The 22,300-nt window shown below is 56.4% G+C and overlaps 2 protein-coding genes across 2 annotated transcripts in view; one reads left to right on the top strand and one right to left on the bottom strand.

Moving 5' to 3' along the window:
* Positions 1-80: 80 nt before the first annotated feature.
* DOK2 (docking protein 2) lies at positions 81-5,997 on the bottom strand. The gene is made up of 5 exons (XM_038160543.1): positions 5,183-5,997; positions 2,525-2,806; positions 1,840-1,930; positions 1,212-1,393; positions 81-1,099 (listed from the first exon to the last, which is right to left on the bottom strand). The coding sequence occupies exons 1-5, from the start codon at positions 5,441-5,443 to the stop codon at positions 263-265; spliced, it is 1,653 nt and encodes a 550-aa protein (XP_038016471.1). The 5' UTR covers positions 5,444-5,997; the 3' UTR covers positions 81-262.
* An 888-nt stretch (positions 5,998-6,885) lies between these two features.
* Positions 6,886-22,300, top strand: part of LOC119710785 (exportin-7) — a 39,121-nt gene continuing 23,706 nt past the window's right edge. The window contains exons 1-5 of the mRNA XM_038160183.1: positions 6,886-7,006; positions 14,260-14,406; positions 16,594-16,687; positions 18,929-19,095; positions 21,924-21,989. Coding sequence (XP_038016111.1) covers positions 6,989-7,006; positions 14,260-14,406; positions 16,594-16,687; positions 18,929-19,095; positions 21,924-21,989 — 492 coding nt within the window. The 5' untranslated portion in view covers positions 6,886-6,988. The remainder of the gene's footprint in view (positions 7,007-14,259; positions 14,407-16,593; positions 16,688-18,928; positions 19,096-21,923; positions 21,990-22,300) is intronic.

Below are 22,300 nucleotides of genomic sequence, written 5' to 3'. Positions count from 1 at the left end.
TGTCCCCTGGTACCCCTGGCTGTCCCCGGCACCTCCCGGCTGTCCCCTGCCACCCCTGGCTGTCCCCTGCCAACCCTGGCTGTCCCCGGCACCTCCCGGCTGTCCCCTGGCACCCCCGGCTGTCCCCTGCCACCCCCCAGCTATGCCCCCTCCCCAGCCCCGGGATGGGGCGCTGGGCTGGGGGTGTCTCAGCTCTGCCGGGGGTGGGGTAAAGTCCGACTGGGGGATTTGGGGCGTCCCCTCCTCCTCTCCCCGCGGCCGCTCACTGCAGGTTCCTCTTCTTGGCCACCCTGAGGGCCACGTTGTCATAGTCGCAGTCGCCGAGCCACTCCTTGCCCTGCAGCAGGAAGGGCCTCTTGGGGACGGCGTAGTCGTCGCGCTGGGCGTTGTAGGGAGACCCGAGCCCGGGGGGCTCCTCGGGGGCCGCCTGCAGCCTCCAGGCCTCCCCCTTCACCTCCTCGGGCTCGTCGTACAGCGAGAGGCCCGAGAGACCCTCGGGCTCGTCGTAGATGTGCTCGGGTTTGGGGGCCGTGGGGCGGCCGGGTGACTGCTGACCCCCTCCCGCATCCCTGGGGACGCTCGGGGGCTCGGGGAGCCCCTCCTGGGGACAGCCCAGGCCGCCGAACTGGCGCGCCAGGAAGGACTTGGCGATGGTGTCGAAGGGGACGGCGTACTCGGACTCCACCCTGGCGCCGTCCGGCCTCCGGCCCTTGTCCGGCGGCGCGGCCGCGTTCCCGCGGCGCAGGGAATCGTGGGGCTCGGCGTAGGGACAATCCGCACCCCGCGACAGCTGGAACGGCCCCGAGGCCTCCCCGGCCCCGGGGGGCATCACCGGCCTGCCCTTGACCCCTTTCGCCTCCCCCTTGGGCACCTTCACCTCCCCGGAGGGACACTTGGGCTCCTCGTGGCCCTGTGCCCAGCTGGGCGTCCTGCCGTGCTCGAGCGGCCGCGGGGCTTCGTCCGCGGGGCCCCCCCGGCCCCGCTGCACCTCGATGGCCGCCTCGATGGCCTGGAAGATCTCGTTGCCCTGCCTGGTGTCGAACTCGAAGTTGCCCTCTCCGGACGCGCAGCGCCGGCCGGCCTCAAAGGAGAAGGTCACCTGCGGAGGGCGGGGGTCAGTCCCCGCAGTGACCAGGCCGCCGTCCCGGGCAGGTCCGAGGACCGCCAGGTCCGAGGCCGCGTCCGGCCCGGCCTTGCCGCCGCGCACCAACCTTGTCGCGGCCGAAGCGGCGCAGGAAGCGGTAGGGCCAGCTGGCCAGCAGCTCCTGGCTCTGCGGGTGCCGCAGCTCCAGCGCCTCCTCGCCCGCCCGCAGGACGCAGCGGCCCCGGAGCCGGCAGCGCTGCGACGACGGCGTCACCCTCACTGTCACCTCAAATGCCTGCTCCAGGCCAGCTGGGGATGGACACGGCGTTGGACACGGGTCCCACACCGCAGAGGGGCTGTGAGTGACCCCCGGGCCAGAGCCCCAGACACAGCTGGTGCTGGACACGTGTCCCACCCTGCAGAGTGACCCCCAAGCCAGGACAGACAGGTCCAGGCCAGCTGGGATGGACAGGGTGGACACTGGACATGTGTCACACCCCACGGAGGGGCTGTGGGTGACCCCCAAGCCAGGACAACCTGCTCCAGTCCAGCTGGGATGGACACAGCATTGGACAGTGTCCCACCCTGCAGAAGGGCCGTGGATGACCCCTCCAGCCGGGCCAGCAGTGTCCGGCCGATAACGGCTGGACAGGATGACCACTGCTGATAGCGCAGCCGAGCCGGCCCCACAAACAGGAAGAGGCTTTTGGGGGAGGAGATTTCCCCACCCCACACAGCTCCAGCCCCGCTCCCACCTTTGCCCCGCGAGCTGTACAGGGAATTTTCCTCCATGGAGAACTCGCCCTCGGTGCCCTCCTTGGCCGCTCCCGGCTCCTCCCGGCTCCTCTGCCCCGGGGGAAGAGCGGCAGGTGAGGGATCCCATCCATCCCGATGGATCCCATCCATCCCTGTGCATCCATCCATCCCGGTGGATCCCACCCATCCGTGTGCATCCATCCGTTCTAGCAGATCCCATCCATCCCGGGGGATCCCACCCATCCTGGCGGATCCCATCCACCTCGGTGGATCCCAATCATCCCAGTGGATCCCATCCATCCCGGTGGATCCCATCCATCCCGGCAGATCCCACCCATCCCGGTGGATCCCATCCATCCCAGTGGATCCCATCCATCCCGGGGGATCCCACCCATCCTGGCGGATCCCATCCATCCCGGGGGATCCCATCCATCCCAGTGGATCCCATCCATCCCGGTGGATCCCAATCATCCCAGTGGATCCCATCCATCCTGGGGGATCCCATTCATCCCGGCAGATCCCACCCATCCCGGTGGATCCCAATCACCCCAGTGGATCCCATCCATCCTGGCGGATCCCGATCATCCCAGTGGATCCCATCCATCCCAGCAGATCCCATCCACCCCAGTGGATCCCACCCACCCCGGTGGATCCCCCTTTCCCAGCCTCTCTCCGGGCGCGTACCGGGAACGCCAGCTCGCACAGCCGCTGGATCCACTCGGCCGCCTCGGCGCCGTCAGCGGCCAGCAGGAAGCGCCGCTCCGTGGTCTCCAGCAGGAAGGGGACGGTGTCCTTGGGACAGGAGGCGTCGCCGCCCGCCTCGGCCACGTGGACGCAGTCGCTGAGCCGGACCAGGCGCCGGCCGCCCTCGGCCTTGCGCGGCCGCTCGGGGCCCTCCAGCAGCTCCAGGCGCGCCGTGGAGCAGGAGCTCTCCCGGTACAGCACGGCCCAGAACTTCTTCCACTTCTGCCGGGGGACAACCGGGGTGTCTGCCTTCCCAAAAGGGTTCAACATTCCCAAAAGGGCTCGACATTCCCTGGGGTTCTGCCTTCCCAAAAGGGTTCAACATTCCCAAAAAGGCTCGACATTCCCTGGGGTTCTGCCTTCCCAAAAGGGTTCAACCTTCCCTGGAGTTTTTACCTTCCCAGAAGGGTTCAACCTTCCATGGGGTTCTACCTCCGCTGGGGTTTTTACCTTCCCAAAATTGTTCAATGTTCCCAAAAGGGTTCAACATTCCCTGGGGTTCTATCTTCCCAAAAGGGTTCAACCTTCCATGGGGTTTGAACTTCCCTGGGTTTTTTACGTTCCCAGGAGTTTTTACTTTTCCCAGCATTTTCACCTCTCCAGGAGTTTTTGCCTTTCCAGGAGTTTTTACCTCTCCAGGAATTTTTCCCTTCCCAGGAGTTTTCACCTTTCCAGGAACTTCGACCTTCCCAGGAGTTTTTACCTTTCCAGAGGTTTTTACTTTTCCAGGATTTTTTACTTTCCCAGGATTTTTTACTTTCCCAGGAGTTTTTACCTTTCCAGGAGTTTTCACCTCTACAGGAATTTTTTTACCTTCCCTGAGGTTTTTCCCTTCCCAGGAGTTTTTACCTTCACAGGAGTTTTTATCTCTCCAGGAATTTTTCCCTTCCCAGGAGTTTTCACCTTTCCAGGAACTTCTACCTTCCCAGGAGTTTTTACCTCTCCAGGGGTTTTTACCTTCCCAGGAGTTTTCACTTTTCCAGGAGGTTTTACTTTCCCAGGATTTTTTACCTTTCCAGGGGTTTTTACCTTCCCAGGAGTTTCTATCCCCCTGGGACCACGCTTAGGATCACCCAAGGCAGGACAAGAGTGCAAAACCCGGCAGGGTCTGGCTGAAGATGGGGGTGACATAAATTGGGATTTAATCCCTGGAGAAACACCCCTGGCACTCAGCAAGGCCTTTCCAGCACCCCAGCCTCACCCACCCCATCCCCCCACCAGCCGTGAACAACTTCCAGCTCCTTTTTTCCTCCCATTTTCCCTAAAAACCCCAAATTTTCATCTCTCAGGCCCTGCCCCAAAAGCAGCAGCAGTTCCGGGCTCGGGGAGCGCGGGAGGCCCCAGGGCAGAGGGGAAGTGGGGGCAGGGGAAGTGGCCCCAAAACCTCCCCGGCGGCTCTGGCTCCCACGGCTCCCTTCTCCTGGCGCGGGGTTTTGGGATCCCCACCCTTCCTGTGGGGTGGATCCCCTGGGGATGGGCTCTGGGGGAGGAAGGGAAGGGAGAGGGGCAGGAGGAGCCCCGCAGCTCCTTCCCTCAGCTCCTTCCCTCAGCTCCTTCCCGCAGCTCCTTCCCCTCACAGCCATTGCCCAACCCCGGCCTTTATCGGCAGCGGAAGCCGCGCGGCTTTGGGGCCTGCAGCCATCGCTGTTCCTAAATGTGGCTTTGGGGCCTGCAAGCAGCCATCATTGTCCCCAAATGCAGCTTTGGGGCCTGCAGCCATCGCTGTCCCTAAATGTGGCTTTGGGGCCTGCAAGCAGCCGTCATTGTCCCCAAATGCAGCTTTGGGGCCTGCAGCCATCGCTGTCCCCGAACACAGCTTTGGGGCCTGCAAGCAGCCGTCATTGTCCCCAAACGTGGCTTTGGGGCCTGCAGCCATCGCTGTCCCCAAATGTGGCTTTGGGGCCTGCAGCCGTCATTGTCCCCAAACGTGGCTTTGGGGGTCACATCCATCCCCCCCAGGTGACATCTGTCACCCCCTAACTCTTGGAGGCCTCTTTTAGGGTGTCTGTACAAAGTGTCCCCTGCGCCTCCTGTCCCACCGCGGTGGCTGAGGGACAGCTGAGCATCAACAGGTGGGATGAGCCCGTTCCCAGGGGATTCACCCCATTCCTGTGGGATTCACCCCATTCCCAGGGGATTCACCCCATTCCCATGGCGTTCCCCCATTCCCGTGGCGTTCCCTCATTCCCGTGGGATTCACCCCATTCCCGTGTTGTTCCCCCATTCCCATGGCATTCCCCCATTCCCCTGGTGTTTCCTATTCCCGTGCTGTCCCCTCATTCCCGTGCTGTCCCCCATTCCCATGGGATTCCCCATTCCCATGTTGTCCCCCCATTCCCGTGGCATTCCCCCATTCCCGTGGCATTCCCCCATTCCCGTGCTGTCCCCCATTCCCATGGGATTCCCCATTCCCGTGGCATTCCCCCATTCCCGTGGCATTCCCCCATTCCCGTGTTGTCCCCCCATTCCCGTGCTGTCCCCCATTCCCGTGTTCTCCCCCCATTCCCGTGGCATTCCCCCATTCCCGTGCTGTCCCCCATTCCCGTGCTGTCCCCCCATTCCGTGCTGTCCCCCCTCCAGGTTCCCGCTCCCGCTGACCTTGCCGAAGGTTTGCTGCAGCTGCAGGTACACGGTGCCCTGCTTCACCGCCGCCTCCTCCATCGCCGCTGGCCCGCTGCCCGCCGTGTCCCCGAGCGTCCCGAGTGTCCCCGAGTGTCCCCGCGTGTGCTGAGTGTGCTGAGTGTGTGTGTGAGTGTCCTCAAGTGTCCCGAGTGTGCCGAGTGTCCCCAAGTGTCCGGAGTGCCTGGAGTGTCCCCGAGTGTCCGCAGTGTCCGGCGTGTGCTGAATGCTCCCAAGCATCCGCAGCGTCCCAAGTGTCCCCGAGTGTCCACAGTGTCCGGAGTGTCCCTGAGTGTCCCCGAGTGTCCACAGTGTCCGGAGTGTCCCCGAGTGTCCCCAGTGTCTGCAGTGTCCCTGAGTGTCCGGAGTGTCCCAAGCGTGCCGAATGTCCGTAGTGTCCACAGGGTCTGCAGTGTCCACAGTGTCCGGAGTGTCCTGGGCCTCCTGAGTGTCCCCGAGTGTCCCTGAGTGTCCCCGAGTGTCCGCAGTGTCCCGGGGGTCCCGGGGCCGTGTCCCCCCGCGGTGTCACCGGGGCGGGCTCAGCCCGTGTCGCGCTCAGCCCGGGCTCTGCCGCTTCCTGCGCGGCGACTTCCTGTGGGTCCCCACGGGGACACGTGGGTGGCGCTGGGACACGGGGGAGTGGCACAGCAGACACATGGGTGCGACACTGGGGACACGGGGAGTGGCACAGCAGGACCGGTGGGCATGGCACTGTCAGTGGGGCGCTGCCAGACACGTGGGTGTGGCACTGTGGGTGTGGCACAGCTGGACATTTGGGTGTGGCACTGGGGACACATGGGTGTGGCACTGTGGGTGTGGCACTGGGGACAGGTGGGTGTGGCACTGTGGGTGTGGCACTGTGGGTGTGGCACTGGGGACAGGTGGGTGTGGCGCTGTGGGTGTGGCACTGTGGGTGTGGCACTGGGGACAGGTGGGTGTGGCGCTGTGGGTGTGGCACAGAGGGCACGCCCCTGTGCCACCCTGTGGTGTTGACGGGCACTGGGCAGGACACTGGGGGGACTGGGAGCACTGGGGCAAGGACCTGCTGCAGGGCTGTGGCACGGGTGGCACTGGTGGCACTGCTCACACCGTGTCAGTGCTCACACTGGTGGCACTGATGGCACTGATGGCACTGGTGGCACTGGGGGTACTGGGAGCACTGGTGGCACTGGTCATACTGCTGTTAGGTCACACTGGTGACACCGGAGGCACCGGTGGCACTGGGCGTGCTGGTGCCAGTGTTCACAGTGCTGTCCCCGCGCTGTCCCCGCTGTCCCCGCTGTCCCCGCTGTCCCCGCTGTCCCGGGGTGCGCGGTCCCTTTAAGGCCGTGTCAACAAACCCGGCTCGCGCCCCTCCCACCTCCCCCCGCGCCGCGCCGCGCCGCCGCCGTGACGTCATACGCAGCGCGCCGCGCGCGCGCAGGGGGCGCGGCCAGGCCGCTGTGGGCGTGTCCCGCCGCCGCGCGCAGGCCCCCGCGGGAGAGCGGGGGCGCGGTCTCACCGGGGTAGGCGTGGCCTAACCCGGCGCGCGCGCAGCGGGGGCGCGGCTTCCGCGTCGCGGGCGCGGTTTCACCCCGCGGTGGGCGTGCCCCTCGGGCGCGCGCAGGCGCCGGATAGGCGGGGCGGGCGCGGAGGGGGCGTGCCCCTCGGGCGCGCGCAGGCGCGGGAGGGGCGGGGTCCCGGCGCGGCGCATGCGCGGTGCGGGCGGCGGCGCGGGGGGACGCGGTGGCGCCGGGCCCGGCGCAGGCGGGGGCGGAGGCGCGAGCGGAGCATGAATGGGGCAAGATGGCGGATCATGTGCAGGTGAGCTCCGGCCGCAGCGCGGGGCTCGCCCGGGCCCGCCCGCCGCCCTCCCGGCGCCCCCGCGCCGCCCCCCCGGCCCGCGCGGCCGAGCCCCGCACGGCCAGGCCCGGCCAGGCCCGGCGCGGCCCAGGCGCGCAGGCCGCGCTCGCCGGGGAGGCGGCGCCGCCGCCGCGCTCCCCCCGTGCCCCCCTGCGCGGCCCGGCGGCCTCAACGAGGGTCCCCCCGGCCGCCGGCGGCTCCTCCCGGCCCCATCGCGTGCCCGCCGTGTCCCGCGTCCCTCCCGGGGTCCCTCCGGTGTCCCCGCGATGCCCCCGCTGCCTCCCCGCCGCCGCTCGGCGCTCCCGGTGGGGAGAGCCTGGGCACGAGCTCGCTCGGGTCCCGCTCCTGCCCTTGGCCGCTGCCCGCTGTCAGCCCCGGCCCCGCTGCCGCTGTCACCGGGGCTCTGGCCCTCCGCTCCCTGCCCGCCCGGCGCTCGCGCTCTGCCCATCTCCGGCGCTCCCGGCCCGGTTCCGTTCATTTTGCTGCCACGTTTGGGCTCTTTCCCGGCCCGGTTCGGCTCCGTTTCCAGCCTGGTTTGGGTTCCTGTCCCAGCCATGGTTGGGTTCCTTTCCCAGCCGGGCTTGGGGATCATTTGCAGCCGGGTTTGGGTTCCTTTCCTTGCCGGGTTCTGCTCCTTTCCCAGCCGGGTTCGGTTCCTTTTCCAGCCTGGTTTGGGTTCCTGTCCCAGCCATGGTTGGGTTCCTTTCCCTGCCCGGTTCTGTTCCTTTCCCAGCCGGGTTTGGGGTCATTTCCCAGCCGGGTTTGGGGTCATTTCCCAGCCGGGTTTGGGATCATTTCCCGGCCGGGTTTGGGGTCATTTCCCAGCCGGGTTTGGGATCATTTCCCAGCCGGGTTTGGGATCATTTCCCAGCCGTGTGGACACTCGGGGTTGGGGAAGGTTTCCTTTGGGTGTTTCAGGAGAATCCCAGAGTGGAGAAGTTCGCGGGGCAGGAACCAGGAGGGAAATCAGGGGTGGAAAGGTTCCAGCGTGGAGTGGAGGGACAAACCCCGGGAGAGGGCCCAGAGCCGTGAGGAAGGGAACAAAACCCTCTGAGTGAGCTCAAATCCCCTATAAAAGAACCCAAAACCCTTTGGAAGTCTCTGAGAGTGACCCAGACCTTCTCAAATTGACCCTGAACCCTCTGGGAGTGACCCTAAACCCCCTGAGAGTATCCGTAAACCTTCTGAGAGCGACCCTAAGCCTTCCGAGAGTGACCCAGACCTTCTCAAATTGACCCTAAACCCTCTGGGAGGGACCCTAAACTTTCTGAGAGAGACCCTAAACCCCCTGAGAGCAACCCTAAACCTTCTGAGAGGGACCCAGACCTTCTCAAATTGACCCTAAACCCTCTGGGAGTGACCCTGAACCCTCTGGGAGTGACCCTGAACCCTCTGAGAGGGACCCTAAACCTTCTGAGAGTGACCCTAAACCCCTGAGAGTGACCCTAAACCCTCTGGGAGGGACCCTAAACCTTCTTAGAGCAACCCTAAACCTTCTGAGAGTGACCCTAAACCCTCTGAGAGGGACCCTAAACCCCTGAGAGTGACCCTAAACCCCTGAGAGTGACCCTAAACCCTCTGGGAGGGACCCTAAACCTTCTTAGAGCAACCCTAAACCTCTGAAAGGGACCCTAAACCCCTGAGAGTGACCCAGACCTTCTCAAATTGACCCTAAACCCCCTGAGAGTGACCCCAGACCCATGAGAGTGACCCTAAACCCCCTGGGAGGGATCCTAAATGCTCTGGGAGTGACCCTAAACCTCTGAAATCGACCCCAGACCCTGAAAAGTGACCCCAAACCCTCTAAAATTGACCCCAAACACCCTGAAATTGACCCAAACCCTGAGGGACTGACCCCAAACCCCCTGAAAATGACCCCAAAGTCGCTAAAATTGACCCCAAATGTCCTAAAATTGACCCCAAACCCCAGAGGCAGCCAAAGCCGGGGGGGGTTTTCCCTGGAGGTTTTTGTGGGATGAAGCAGAATTCCCGGGAGTTATTTATTATCCCTGGAAGTTTGGGAATGAATCAATCCCGAGCAGTTCATTAACTCAGGCTGGGAACGTTCCTGGGAATTCTGATCCCGAGGGAAAAGAGGAATCGCTGCCGTATTAACCTGGATTTTCAGGGGGGAAAATCTGGATTTCCCTCGGAATTCTGCTCCTAATCCGGGTTTTCCGTAGTGGATCTGGGATTGAGGGAGGTGGGAGTCGGAGCTGGAGGGGTTGGGAATGCTGAGCTGAGCGGGGTTAAAGTTTAACAGCAGAACGGGGGAGATCTTCCAGGCTGGAGAAGGGATTTGGGAACTCGGAGCAGTTCCGGGAATCCCCGTGGGGAGCTTGGAAAAGGGGCTGGGAGTGGGATTGTGGGGAGAAATCCTTTTGTTATCCCGGTTTATCCCAGGCTGGAATGTTTGGGAGCTTCCAGGGATCCTCAGATCTCTGGGAATTCCACCCCAGGCAGGAATTCCTGCCCCAAATCCCATTTAATTTCCCTTTTTCCAGGGAAATCCATCCCTGTCCTTCATCCCAAACCCTCCAGGATCCCCTCAGGCTCTGGAATTTTCCCCTGGAGTTTCCCTTTTCCAGCAGAACGTTCCAGGCTTGCTCTAGAGGGGTTTTATGGAATATTCTTTGGGATTTTGGGGAGAAATCCTTTTGTTATCCCAGGCTGGAATGTTTGGGAGCTTCCCAGAATCCTCAAATCTCTGGGAATTCCACCCCAGGCAGGAATTCCTGCCCCAAATCCCATTGAATTTCCCTTTTTCCAGGGAAATCCATCCCTGTCCTTCATCCCAAACCCTCCAGGATCCCCTCAGGCTCTGGAATTTTCCCCTGGAGTTTCCCTTTTCCAGCAGAACGTCCCAGGCTGGCTCCAGAGGGGTTTTTATGGGATATTCTTTGGGAATATTGGGATTTTGGGAAGAAATCCTTTTGTTATCCCAGTTTATCCCAGGCTGGAACGTGTGGGAGCTTCCAGGGATCCTCGAATTTCTGGGAATTCCACCCCAGGCAGGAATTCTGCCCCAAATCCCAGATTAAATCCCATTTAATTTCCCTTTTTCCAGGGAAATCCATCCCTGTCCTTCATCCCAAACCCTCTCTGGAATTTTTCCCTGGAATTTCTCCTCCCAGGCTGGAGAAGGGATTTGGGAGCTCGGAGCAGTTCCGGGAATCCCCGTGGGGAGCTTGGAAAAGGGGTTGGGAGTGGGATTGTGGGGAGAAATCCTTTTGTTATCCCGGTTTATCCCAGGCTGGAATGTTTGGGAACTTCCAGGGATCCTCAGATCTCAGGGAATTCCACCCCAGGCAGGAATTCCTGCCCCAAATCCCATTGAATTTCCCTTTTTCCAGGGAAATCCATCCCTGTCCTTCATCCCAAACCCTCCAGGATCCCCCTCAGGCTCTAGAATTTTCCCCTGGAATTTCCCTTTTCCAGCAGCACGTCCCAGGCTGGCTCCAGAGGGGTTTTTATGGGATATTCTTTGGGAATATTGGGATTTTGGGAAGAAATCCTTTTGTTATCCCAGTTTATCCCAGGCTGGAACGTGTGGGAGCTTCCAGGGATCCTCGAATTTCTGGGAATTCCACCCCAGGCAGGAATTCCTGCCCCAAATCCCAGATGAAATCCCATTGAATCTCCCCTTTTCCAGGGGAAATTCCTGTCCCTCCATCCCAAACCCTCCAGGATCCCCTCAGGCTCTGGAATTTTCCCCTAGAATTTCCCTTTTCCAGCAGCACGTCCCAGCCTGGCTCCAGAGGGGTTTTTTTGGAATATTCTCGGGGACTCTTGGGATTGTGGGGAGAAATCCTTTTGTTATCCCAGTTTATCCCAGGCTGGAATGTTTGGGAGCTTCCAGGGATCCTCAGATCTCAGGGAATTCCACCCCAGGCAGGAATTCCTGCCCCAAATCCCATTGAATCTCCCCTTTTCCAGGGGAAATTCCTGTCCCTCCATCCCAAACCCTCCAGGATCCCCTCAGGCTCTGGAATTTTCCCCTGGAGTTTCCCTTTTCCAGCAGAACGTTCCAGGCTGGCTCCAGAGGGGTTTTATGGGATACTCTCGGGGAATATTGGGATTTTGGGAAGAAATCCTTTTGCTGTCCCGAGCTGGAATGTTTGGGAGCTTCCAGGGATCCTCAGATCTCTGGGAATTCCACCCCAGGCAGGGGTGGAATTTGCTCCGTGGTAAAAACTCCTTTTTATGGATTTTTCCTGACCTGCTGGAGCCCGAAAAGGTTTTTTATGGATTTTTCCTGCTTTGGTGAAGCCCTAAAATATTTTTTTCTGGATTTTACCTGGAGTGATGAAGCCCAAATCCAATTTTAAGGAATTTTCCCTGGTTTGGTGAAGCCCTAAAACATTTTGGATGGATTTTACCTGGTGTGAAGAAGCCCAAATCCAATTTTTTATGGATTTTCCCTGGTTTTGTGCAGCCCAAATCCAATTTTCCTGACCTGCTGGATCCCAATAAGATTTTTCCTGGATTTTACCTGGAGTGAAGAAGCCCAAATCCAATTTTTAACGAATTTTTCCTGGTTTGCTGAAGCCCAAATCCATTTTTTAGGGATTTTTCTTGGAATGATGAAGCCCAAATTAATTTTTTGTGGATTTTTTCCCCGCTGTGAAGAATTCCCAACATTTTTTATGGATTTCTACCTGGAACGGTGAAGCCCAAACCTGTTTTTTATGGATTCTGCTTGGTTTTTATCCCAAAAAATCCAAATTTCTGGGAATTGTGAGCGACCCCTCTGTGTTTTAGTGGGAATTTTGTGCTTGGAGCTGCTTTTTCCACCTTCTTGGAATGAATATTTTGGGATTTTCCAAGTTTTTATCTCCTCGGAGCAGAGTGGGGGGGTCATAAATCCCATTTTTTTCCCCTTTGGAAGCAGATTTTTCCCATTTTTCTTGTTAATTCCTGTTCCTGAAGTGTTTCCTTCCAGCGGGATGGAATTCTGGGCGAATTTCCTGCCTGGGAAAATGAAAATTCCAGTTTTTCCATGGATTTGGGAAAGCTTGGAATGATGAAAAATGGGATTTTTTCCGTGGGTTTTGTTGGCTGGAAGGAAATCTGGGAGAGGGAGAAGGGACCAGGATTTCCTGGAAGGGGAAATTTGGGATTTTGGGATTTCCTGGAAGTGGAAATTTTGGATGAGGGATGGAAATTCCCAAAATTCTGGATAAAAACTCCCCAAATTATGGAAATTTTATGGAAATTATGGATAAAAACTCCCCAAATTATGGAAATTAGATGGAAATGATGGATGAAAACCTCTGGAATTATGGAAATTATGGATAATAACTCCTGAAATTATGGAAATTATAAAAAATTCTGGATTGAAATTCCCAAAATTATGGATGAAAATTCTCCAAATTGTGGGAATTTTTAGGAAATTATGGATAAATACTCCTGAAATTATGGAAATTTTGTGGAAATGATGGATAAAAACTCCTGAAATTATGGAATTTGAATTTTCCCAGGGCAAATTCCCTGGGAATTGTTTCCTTGGAAGTGGGAAGGGAACTGATTCCAAGGAAAGCCTCATCCCGGGGGTTCTCCTGGAATTCCTGCAGAATTCCTGTAAAGTATCTTTAAATTCCTGCAGAATTCTTGCAAAATTCCTGTAAAATTCCTGCAGAATTCCTATAAAATTCCTGCAAAATTCCTGTGAATTTCCTGTAAATTCCTGCAACATTTCTGCGAGATCTCGGGGGATTCCTGGAAAATTCCTGTGACATGGAAAAGGTGGAAAGGAGAGGAATTGCTGTGCGGGGAATTCTGTAAATCCATGGAAGAAGGGAAAAAGGGAAGGAGAGGAAACGGAAAAGGGAAGGGAAGGAGGGAAAGGAAAGGAAAGGAAAGGGAAGGGAAGGGAAGGGAAGGGAAGGGAAGGGAAGGGAAGGGAAGGGAAGGGAAGGGAAGGGAAGGGAAGGGAAGGGAAGGGAAGGGAAGGGAAGGGAAGGGAAGGGAAGGGAAGGGAAGGGAAGGGAAGGGAAGGGAAGGGAAGGGAAGGGAAGGGAAGGAAAGGAAAGGAAAGGAAAGGAAAGGAAAGGAAAGGAAAGGAAAGGAAAGGAAAGGAAAGGAAAGGGGAAGAGGGGAAGAGGGGAAGAGGGGAAGAGGGGAAGAGGGGAAAGGGAAGGTCAGGTCCTGGTGAGTCCCACGGGTGCAAGCTCAACCTCGGGCTCCCTGCTGCCGGTGCCAAGGAGTCCCGGCTCTCCCTGCAGTGTCCCTGAATCCCCTTTCCCGTTTTTTTCCCTGTTTTTTTCCCCGTTGATCCCTGCTGTTCCCTGTTTTCCATGCTGTTCCCTGTTTCCCATGTTGTTCCTGCTGTTCCCTATTTCCTGTGCTGTTCCTGGTTTCCCGCGCTGTTCCCGCTGTTCCCTGTTTTCCCTGTTTCCCGTGCTGTTCCCCGTTTCCCACGTTGTTCCCGCTGTTCCGTTTTCCATGTTTCCCACATTGTCCCGCCGTTCCCTGTTTCCCATGCCGTTCCCTGTTTCCCGTGCCATTCCGTTTCCCACTCTGTTCCCGGTTTCCCGTGCTGTTCCACGTTTCCCACGTTATTCCCGCCGTTCCGTTTCCCTGTTTCCCGTGCCGTTCCCTGTTTCCCATGCTGTTCCCTGTTTTCCCTGTTTCCCACGCTGTTCCCGCGCCTTTCCCCGTTTCCTGCGCCTTTCCCTGTTTCCCACTCTGTTCCCTGTTTCCCTGTTTCCCGTGCCATTCCCTGTTTCCCCGTTTCCCACTCTGTTCCGTTTCCTGTGCCATTCCCGTGCCGTTCCCTGTTTCCCACTCTGTTCCCTGTTTCCCGTGCCATTCCCGTGCCGTTCCCTGTTTCCCACTCTGTTCCCTGTTTCCCTGTTTCCTGCGCCGTTCCCTGTTTCCCCGTTTCCCACTCTGTTCCCTGTTTCCTTTGCCATTCCCACTCTGTTCCCTGTTTCCCACTCTGTTCCCTGTTTCCCTGTGTCCCGTGCCATTCCCCGTTTCCCACTCTGTTCCCATTTCCCCGTTTCCCGTGCCGTTCCCCGTTTCCCATGCCATTCCCTGTTTCCCTGTGTCCCGTGCCGTTCCCGTTTCCCTGTTTCCCGTGCCATTCCCCGTTTCCCACTCTGTTCCCCATTCCCCGTTTCCCACGCCGTTCCCCGTTTCCCCGTTTCCCACTCCGTTCCCATTTCCCATGCCATTCCCCGTTTCCCACTCCGTTCCCGTTTCCCGTGCAGAGCCTGGCCCAGCTGGAGAACCTGTGCAAGCAGCTCTATGAGACCACGGACACGGGCACGCGCCTGCAGGCCGAGAAGGCGCTGGTGGAGTTCACCAACAGCCCCGACTGCCTGAGCAAGTGCCAGCTGCTGCTCGAGAGAGGCAGCGTGAGTACATCCCCAACTCCCCAGAATCCTGGGATTGCACATCCCCAACTCCCCAGAATCCTGGGATTGCACATCCCCAACTCCCCAGAATCCTGGGATTCCACATCCCAAACACTCCCCAGAATCCTGGGATTGCACATCCCAAACATTCCCCAGAATCCTGGGATTCCACATCCCAAACATTCCCCAGAATCCTGGGATTCCACATGCCCAAACATTCCCCAGAATTGTGGGATTCCACATCCCAAACATTCCCCAGAATCCTGGGATTCCACATCCCAAACACTCCCCAGAATCCTGGGATTCCACATCCCAAACATTCCCCAGAATCCTGGGATTCCACATGCCCAAACATTCCCCAGAATTGTGGGATTCCACATCCCAAACATTCCCCAGAATCATGGGATTCCACATCCCAAACATTCCCCAGAATCGTGGGATTCTGTGCCCTTCTGGGGTTCACCAGCATTGCCCAAGTGCCAGCTGCTGCTCGAGAGAGGCAGCGTGAGTACACCCTGGGCATTCCCAAACATTCCCCAGAATCCCCAAACATTCCCCAGAATCGTGGAATTCCATGTCCTGATGGAGTTCACCAGCATTCCCCAAGTGCCAGCTGCTCCTCGAGAGAGGCAGCGTGAGTATGCCCTGGGTATTCCCAAACATCCCACAGGATTCCCAAAAATTCCCCAGAATCCTGGGATTCCACATCCCAAACATTCCCCAGAATCGTGGGATTGCACATCCCAAACATTCCCCCAAATCCTGGAATTCCACATCCCAAACATTCCCCAGAATCCTGGGATTCTGTGCCCTCATGGGGTTCACCAGCATTGCCCAAGTGCCAGCTGCTGCTCGAGAGAGGCAGCGTGAGTACATCCCCAACTCCCCAGAATCCTGGGATTCCACATCCCCAACTCCCCAGAATCCTGGGATTGCACATCCCAAACATTCCCCAGAATCCTGGGATTCCACATCCCAAACGTTCCCCAGAATCGTGGGATTCCACATCCCAAACATTCCCCAGAATCCTGGGATTGCACATCCCAAACACTCCCCAGAATCATGGGATTGCACATCCCAAACTCCCAAGAATCCTGGGATTCCACATCCCAAACGTTCCCCAGAATCATGGGATTCCACATCCCAAACATTCCCCAGAATCATGGAATTCCATGTCCTGCTGGGGTTCACCAGCATTGCCCAAGTGCCAGCTGCTGCTCGAGAGAGGCAGCGTGAGTACATCCCCAACTCCCCAGAATCCTGGGATTCCACATCCCAAACATTCCCCAGAATCATGGGATTGCACATCCCAAACGTTCCCCAGAATCCTGGGATTCCACATCCCAAACGTTCCCCAGAATCCTGGGATTCCACATCCCAAACACTCCCCAGAATCCTGGGATTCCACATCCCAAACACTCCCCAGAATCCTGGGATTCCACATCCCAAACACTCCCCAGAATCCTGGGATTCCACATCCCAAACACTCCCCAGAATCCTGGGATTGCACATCCCAAACAGTCCCCAAAATCCTGGGATTCCACATCCCAAACACTCCCCAGAATCCTGGGATTGCACATCCCAAACATTCCCCAGAATCCTGGGATTCCACATCCCAAACAGTCCCCAAAATCCTGGGATTGCACATCCCAAACAGTCCCCAGAATCCTGGGATTCCACATCCCAAACAGTCCCCAAAATCCTGGGATTCCACATCCCAAATGTTCCCCAAAATCCTGGGATTCCATCCTTGGAAGTGGGAAGGGCACTGATTCCAGGGAAAGCCTCATTTTGGGGCTTGTCCTGGAATTCCTGCAAAATTCCTGCAAAATTCCTGCAAAATTCCTATGAAATTTCTGCAGAATTTCTGCAAAATTGCTGTAATGTTCCTGTCAATTCCTGCAAAATTCCTGTGAATTCCTGCAAATTCTTGTCAATTCCTTCAAAATCCCTGTAAATTCTTGCAAATTCCTGCAAAATTCCGGTGAATTCCTGCAAAACCTTGGGGGTTTTTTGGCAGTGAATTTGTGGGATTTGTGGGATGTGCTTTCCCTCGATTCCTGGAATTTGCTTCAAAGCCATGAATTAACATTCCATGAATTAAAAATCCACTATTTTTTTTTCATTCCGTGATTTAAAATTCCTTTGGTTGGTTTTTATGGAATTTTTTCCCTTGTTTTTTCCCAGTCCTCCTACTCGCAGTTGCTGGCGGCCACCTGCCTTACCAAACTGGTGTCACGCACAAACAACCCCCTGCCGCTGGAGCAGCGCGTCGACATCCGTGAGTGCCCAAAACCCCTGGGATCGGCCCCAAAAACCCCTGGGATTGGCCCCAAAATCCCCTGGGATTGGCCCCAAAATCCCCTGGGATTGGCCCCAAAAACCCCTGGGATTGGCCCCAAAAACCCCTGGGGCTGGCCCCAAAAATCCCTTGGTATTGGCCCAAAAAATCCCCTGGGATTGGCCCCAAAAATCCCTAGGGATTGGCCCCAAAATCCCCTGGGATTGGCCCCAAAAATCCCCTGGGATCGGCCCCAAAATCCCCTGGGATCGGCCCCAAAAATCCCTAGGGATCGGCCCCAAAAATCCCTAGGGATCGGCCCCAAAATCCCCTGGGATCGGCCCCAAAATCCCCTGGGATCGGCCCCAAAATCCCCTGGGATCGGCCCCAAAATCCCCTGGGATCGGCCCCAAAATCCCCTGGGATCGGCCCCAAAATCCCCTGGGATCGGCCCCAAAATCCCCTGGGATCGGCCCCAAAATCCCCTGGGATCGGCCCCAAAATCCCCTGGGATCGGCCCCAAAAACCCCTGGGATCGGCCCCAAAAACCCCTGGGATCGGCCCAAAAATCCATGGGGCTGTCCCCAAAAACCCTTGGGGCTGGCCCCAAAAACCCTTGGGATTGGCCCCAAAATCCCCTGGGATCGGCCCCAAAAATCCCCTGGGATCGGCCCCAAAAATCCCCTGGGATCGGCCCCAAAAATCCCCTGGGATTGGCCCCAAAATCCCCTGGGGATTGGCCCCAAAAATCCCCTGGGATTGGCCCCAAAATCCCCTGGGGATTGGCCCCAAAAACCCCTGGGGCTGTCCCCAAAAATCCCTTGGGATCGGCCCCAAAATCCCCTGGGATCGGCCCCAAAATCCCCTGGGATCGGCCCCAAAATCCCCTGGGATCGGCCCCAAAATCCCCTGGGATTGGCCCCAAAATCCCCTGGGATTGGCCCCAAAAATCCCCTGGGATCGGCCCCAAAATCCCCTGGGATCGGCCCCAAAATCCCCTGGGATCGGCCCCAAAATCCCTTGGGATCAGCCCCAAAAACCCCTGGGATCGGCCCCAAAAACCCCTGGGATCGGCCCCAAAAACCCCTGGGATCGGCCCCAAAAACCCCTGGGATCGGCCCCAAAAATCCCCTGGGATCGGCCCCAAAAATCCCCTGGGATTGGCCACAAAATCCCCTGGGATTGGCCACAAAATCCCCTGGGATTGGCCCCAAAAATCCCTTGGGATTGGCCCCAAAAATCCCTGGGGCTGGCTCCAAAAACCTCTGGGATCGGCCCCAAAAACCCCTGGGGCTGGCCCCAAAATTCTTAGGGTTGGCCCAAAACCCCTTGGGATTGTCCTGATATCCTTGGGATTGGCCCAAAAATCCCCTGGGATTGCCCAAAAAACTTTTGGGATTGTCCCAGAAATTCTTGGGATTGTCCCAAAAACCCCTTGGGATTTTCCCGAAAAACCCTTGGGATTGTCCAAAACCCCTGGGATTATCCCAAAATCCTTTTGGGATTGTCCCAGAAACGCCTTGGGGTTGGGCTTGGTGACCTTGGAGGCCTTTCCCAACCCCCAGAATTCCCAGACTTTTGGAGCTGATGGAGCAAATAAACAAGGTTTGAGGCTGGGAATTTTCCCCTTTTTCCAGGTTTATTCCAGGGCTAAATCCAGCCCTTCCCAGGGCTAAATCCAACCTTTTCCCAGGGCTAAATCCAACCTTTTCCCAGGGCTAAATCCAACCTTTTCCCAGGGCTAAATCCAACCCTTCCCAGGTTTTATTCCAGGGCTAAATCCAACCCTTCCCAGGTTTTTATTCCAGGGATAAATCCAACCCTTCCCAGGTTTATTCCCGGGATAAATCCAACCCTTCCCAGGTTTATTCCAGGGATAAATCCAACTCTTTCCCGGAGCTAACTCCAGCCCTTTCCCAGGTTTATTCCAGAGCTAAATCCAACTCTTTCCCAGAGCTAACTCCAGCCTTTTCCCAGGTTTATTCCAGAGCTAACTCCAGCTTTTTCCCAGGTTTATTCCAGAGCTAAATCCAGCCCTTTTCCCAGGTTTATTCCAGAGCTAAATCCAGCCCTTTTCCCACATGTTAAATTCCCAAACAAAACCCCAACATTTCCCTCTTGCTCCCGACATTTCTTCCAGCTCCCCCCGCTCAAACCAAGCTCCCCAGAGCTCCTTTTCCTTCGGGCCGTTCCCCCAGGGCAGGATTCTGCCTCCAGCTCCATCTTTTCCCTGTTTTCCAGGGAATTATGTGCTGAACTACCTGGCCACGAGGCCGAAGCTGGCGACGTTCGTGACGCAGGCGCTGATCCAGCTCTACGCCAGGATCACCAAGCTGGGCTGGTTCGACTGCCAGAAGGACGAGTACGTCTTCAGGAACGTCATCAACGACGTCACCCGCTTCCTGCAGGTCAGATTCCCTCCTCGGAATTCCCGGGATTCACCAGAATCCACCACCAAGGAGTTCGCAGGTGGCCTGGGTTCTTCCAGCAGGGGCTTCCGAGGGTGAAGGGCTCCTTAAAAATCAGGGATTTGTTTCTGGGAGCAGGGAATTGTTCCTGGATGCTCCCAGCTTTGCTCCAGCTTCCTGCAGGTCAGATTCCCTCCTCAGAATTCCCAGGATTCACCAAAATTTGGGAGGCTGCAGGTGGCACTGAAGAGTGTGGGCTCTTCTGGAGCAGTGTGTTCAGTGGGGGATTCTGAGGGGAAACAGCTCCTTAAAAATTTGGGGAGCAGGGAATCATTCCTGGATGCTCCCAGCTTTGCTCCAGATCCTTACAGATCAGATTCCCTTCTCAGAATTCCCAGGATTCACCAAAATCTGGGAGTTTGCAGGTGGCCTGGAGGAGTTTGGGTTCTTCCATGTCGGTGCTTTCCAGCAGGGGCTTCCGAGGGTGAAGAGCTCCTTAAAAATCAGGGAATTGTTTCAGGGAGCAGGAAATTGTTCTGGGAGCAGGGAATCATTCCTGGATGCTCCCATCTCTGCACCAGGTTCCTGCAGGTCAGATTCCCTCCTCAGAATTCCCAGGATTCACCAGAATCCACCACAAAGGAGTTTGCAGGTGGCCTGAAGGAGTTCAGGGTTTTCCATGTCGGTGCTTTCCAGCAGGGGCTTCCGAGGGTGAAGAGCTCCTTAAAAATCAGGGAATTGTTTCAGGGAGCAGGAAATTGTTCTGGGAGCAGGAAATTGTCCCTGGATGCTCCCAGCTTTGCTCCAGCTTCCTGCAGGTCAGATTCCCTCCTCAGAATTCCCAGGATTCACCAAAATTCTCCACCAAGGAGTTCGCAGGTGGCCTGGAGGAGTTTGGGTTCTTCCAGCAGGGGCTTCCGAGGGTGAAGGGCTCCTTAAAAATCAGGGAATTGTTCCTGGGAGCAGGGAATCGTTCCTGGATGCTCCCAGCTTTGCTCCAGCTTCCTGCAGGTCAGATTCCCTCCTCAGAATTCCCAGGATTCACCAAAACTTGGGAGTTTGCAGGTGGCCTGGAGGAGTTTGGGTTCTTCCATGTCGGTGCTTTCCAGCAGGGGCTTCTGAGGGTGAAGAGCTCCTTAAGAATCAGGGAATTGTTTCAGGGAGCAGGAAATTGTTCTGGGAGCAGGGAATCATTCCTGGATACTCCCAGCTTTGCTCCAGCTTCCTGCAGGTCAGATTCCCTCCTCAGAATTCCCAGGATTCACCAAACCCCAGCAGTTTTGAGGTGGCATTGAAGAGTCTGGGTTCTTCCCTTGTGGTGTTTTCAGCAGGGGCTTCCAATGGGAAACAGCTCCTTAAAAATCAGGGAATTGTTCCTGGATGCTCCCAGCTCTGCACCAGGTTCCTGCAGGTCAGATTTCCTCCTCAGAATTCCTGGGAATCACCAACCAAAATTTGAGAGGCTGCAGGTGGCACTGAAGAGTGTGGGCTCTTCTGGAGCAGTGTGTTCAGTGGGGGATTCTGAGGGGAAACAGCTCCTTAAAAATTTGGGGAGCAGGGAATCATTCCTGGATGCTCCCAGCTTTGTTCCAGATCCTTGCAGATCAGATTCCCTCCTCAGAATTCCCGGGAATCACCAAAATCTGGGAGTTTGCAGGTGGCCTGGAGGAGTTTGGGTTCTTCCATGTCGGTGGTTTCCAGCAGGGGCTTCCAAGGGTGAAGAGCTCCTTAAAAATCAGGGAATTGTTTCAGGGAGCAGGAAATTGTTCTGGGAGCAGGGAATCATTCCTGGATGCTCCCAGCTTTGCTCCAGATCCTTGCAGATCAGATTCTCTCCTCAGAATTCCCAGGATTCACCAAAATTCTCCACAAAGGAGTTTGCAGGTGGCCTGGAGGAGTTTGGGTTCTTCCAGCAGGGGCTTCCGAGGGTGAAGGGCTCCTCAAAAATCAGGGATTTGTTTCTGGGAGCAGGGAATTGTTCCTGAATGCTCTCAGCTTTGCTCCAGCTTCCTGCAGGTCAGATTCCCTCCTCAGAATTCCCAGGATTCACCAAAATCTGGGAGTTTGCAGGTGGCCTGGAGGAGTTTGGGTTCTTCCATGTCGGTGCTTTCCAGCAGGGGCTTCCGAGGGTGAAGAGCTCCTTAAGAATCAGGGAATTGTTCCTGGGAGCAGGAAATTGTTCTGGGAGCAGGGAATCATTCCTGGATGCTCCCAGCTTTGCTCCAGCTTCCTGCAGGTCAGATTCCCTCCTCAGAATTCCCGGGAGTCACCAAAATCTGGGAGTTTGCCAGTGGCCTGAAGGAGTTGGGGCATTTTTATGTTGATGGTTTCCAGCAGGGGCTCTTGAGGGTGAAGATTAAAAAATTCCTTAAAAATTCAGGGAGCAGGGAATTGTTCCTGGGAGCAGGGAATTGTTTCTGGACGCTCCCACCTTTAGGATCCATCTTTTCCACACTTAAATCCATCCCATGGATGAGTAGAAAATGAAGGAATTTTTTGCTTTGTTGTTCCCTTTCCATCCGTGCAAATCCCATTTAATGTTTGGCTCCTTAAAAATTTGGGGAGCAGGGAATTGTTCCTGGGAGCAGGGAATTGTTCCTGGATGCTCCCACCTTTAGGATCCATCTTTTCCACCCCCATGGATATTCCTGATATTTCTTTCAACTTCCCTGCATTCATTGATTCAGATTAACCTCCCAAAATCTCCTTTTTTTTTTTTTTTTTAATAAGGATTAAGCTTTTCTAGCCAAGAATTTTTCCAAGGAAAAAACAAATAAAGGGAATTTTTCAAAAAAAAAAAGAAAAAAGCTGTGCCTTTGCCTCCCCAGGACAGTGTAGAGCACTGCATCATAGGAGTGACAATCCTGTCCCAACTAACGAATGAAATTAATCAAGTAAGTGCTACAGCCTTCCTCAGTGAAGTAAGTGTCCAATTTTCTCATTCATATTGTTGTGTCCTGCCTTTGCCGGGGTTTTTATTTGGGGAATTTCGCTGTCTGGGAGGAGTTTCAGGGGGAGTTTCTGTGTTTGTTGGGTATTTGTTGTTGTTGTTGTTGTTGTTGTTTTTTACTCCCTCTTTGTGGTGAGATGCTGAGAGCTCCTGTCTGGAGGGATTGTTTTGTTTCATTGGCATCTTCCATCTTTTCCCATGTTTTGGTGTGTGGTTTTCTGGCATGAGAAGGGAAAAAAAAACCCCAAGAAAAAG

This window comes from Motacilla alba, chromosome 22 (genome assembly GCF_015832195.1).
Source record: "Motacilla alba alba isolate MOTALB_02 chromosome 22, Motacilla_alba_V1.0_pri, whole genome shotgun sequence".
NCBI lineage: Eukaryota > Metazoa > Chordata > Aves > Passeriformes > Motacillidae > Motacilla > Motacilla alba.
Note: the sequence above shows the minus strand (reverse complement) of the source record. Positions and strands in the feature narration are given on the sequence as shown.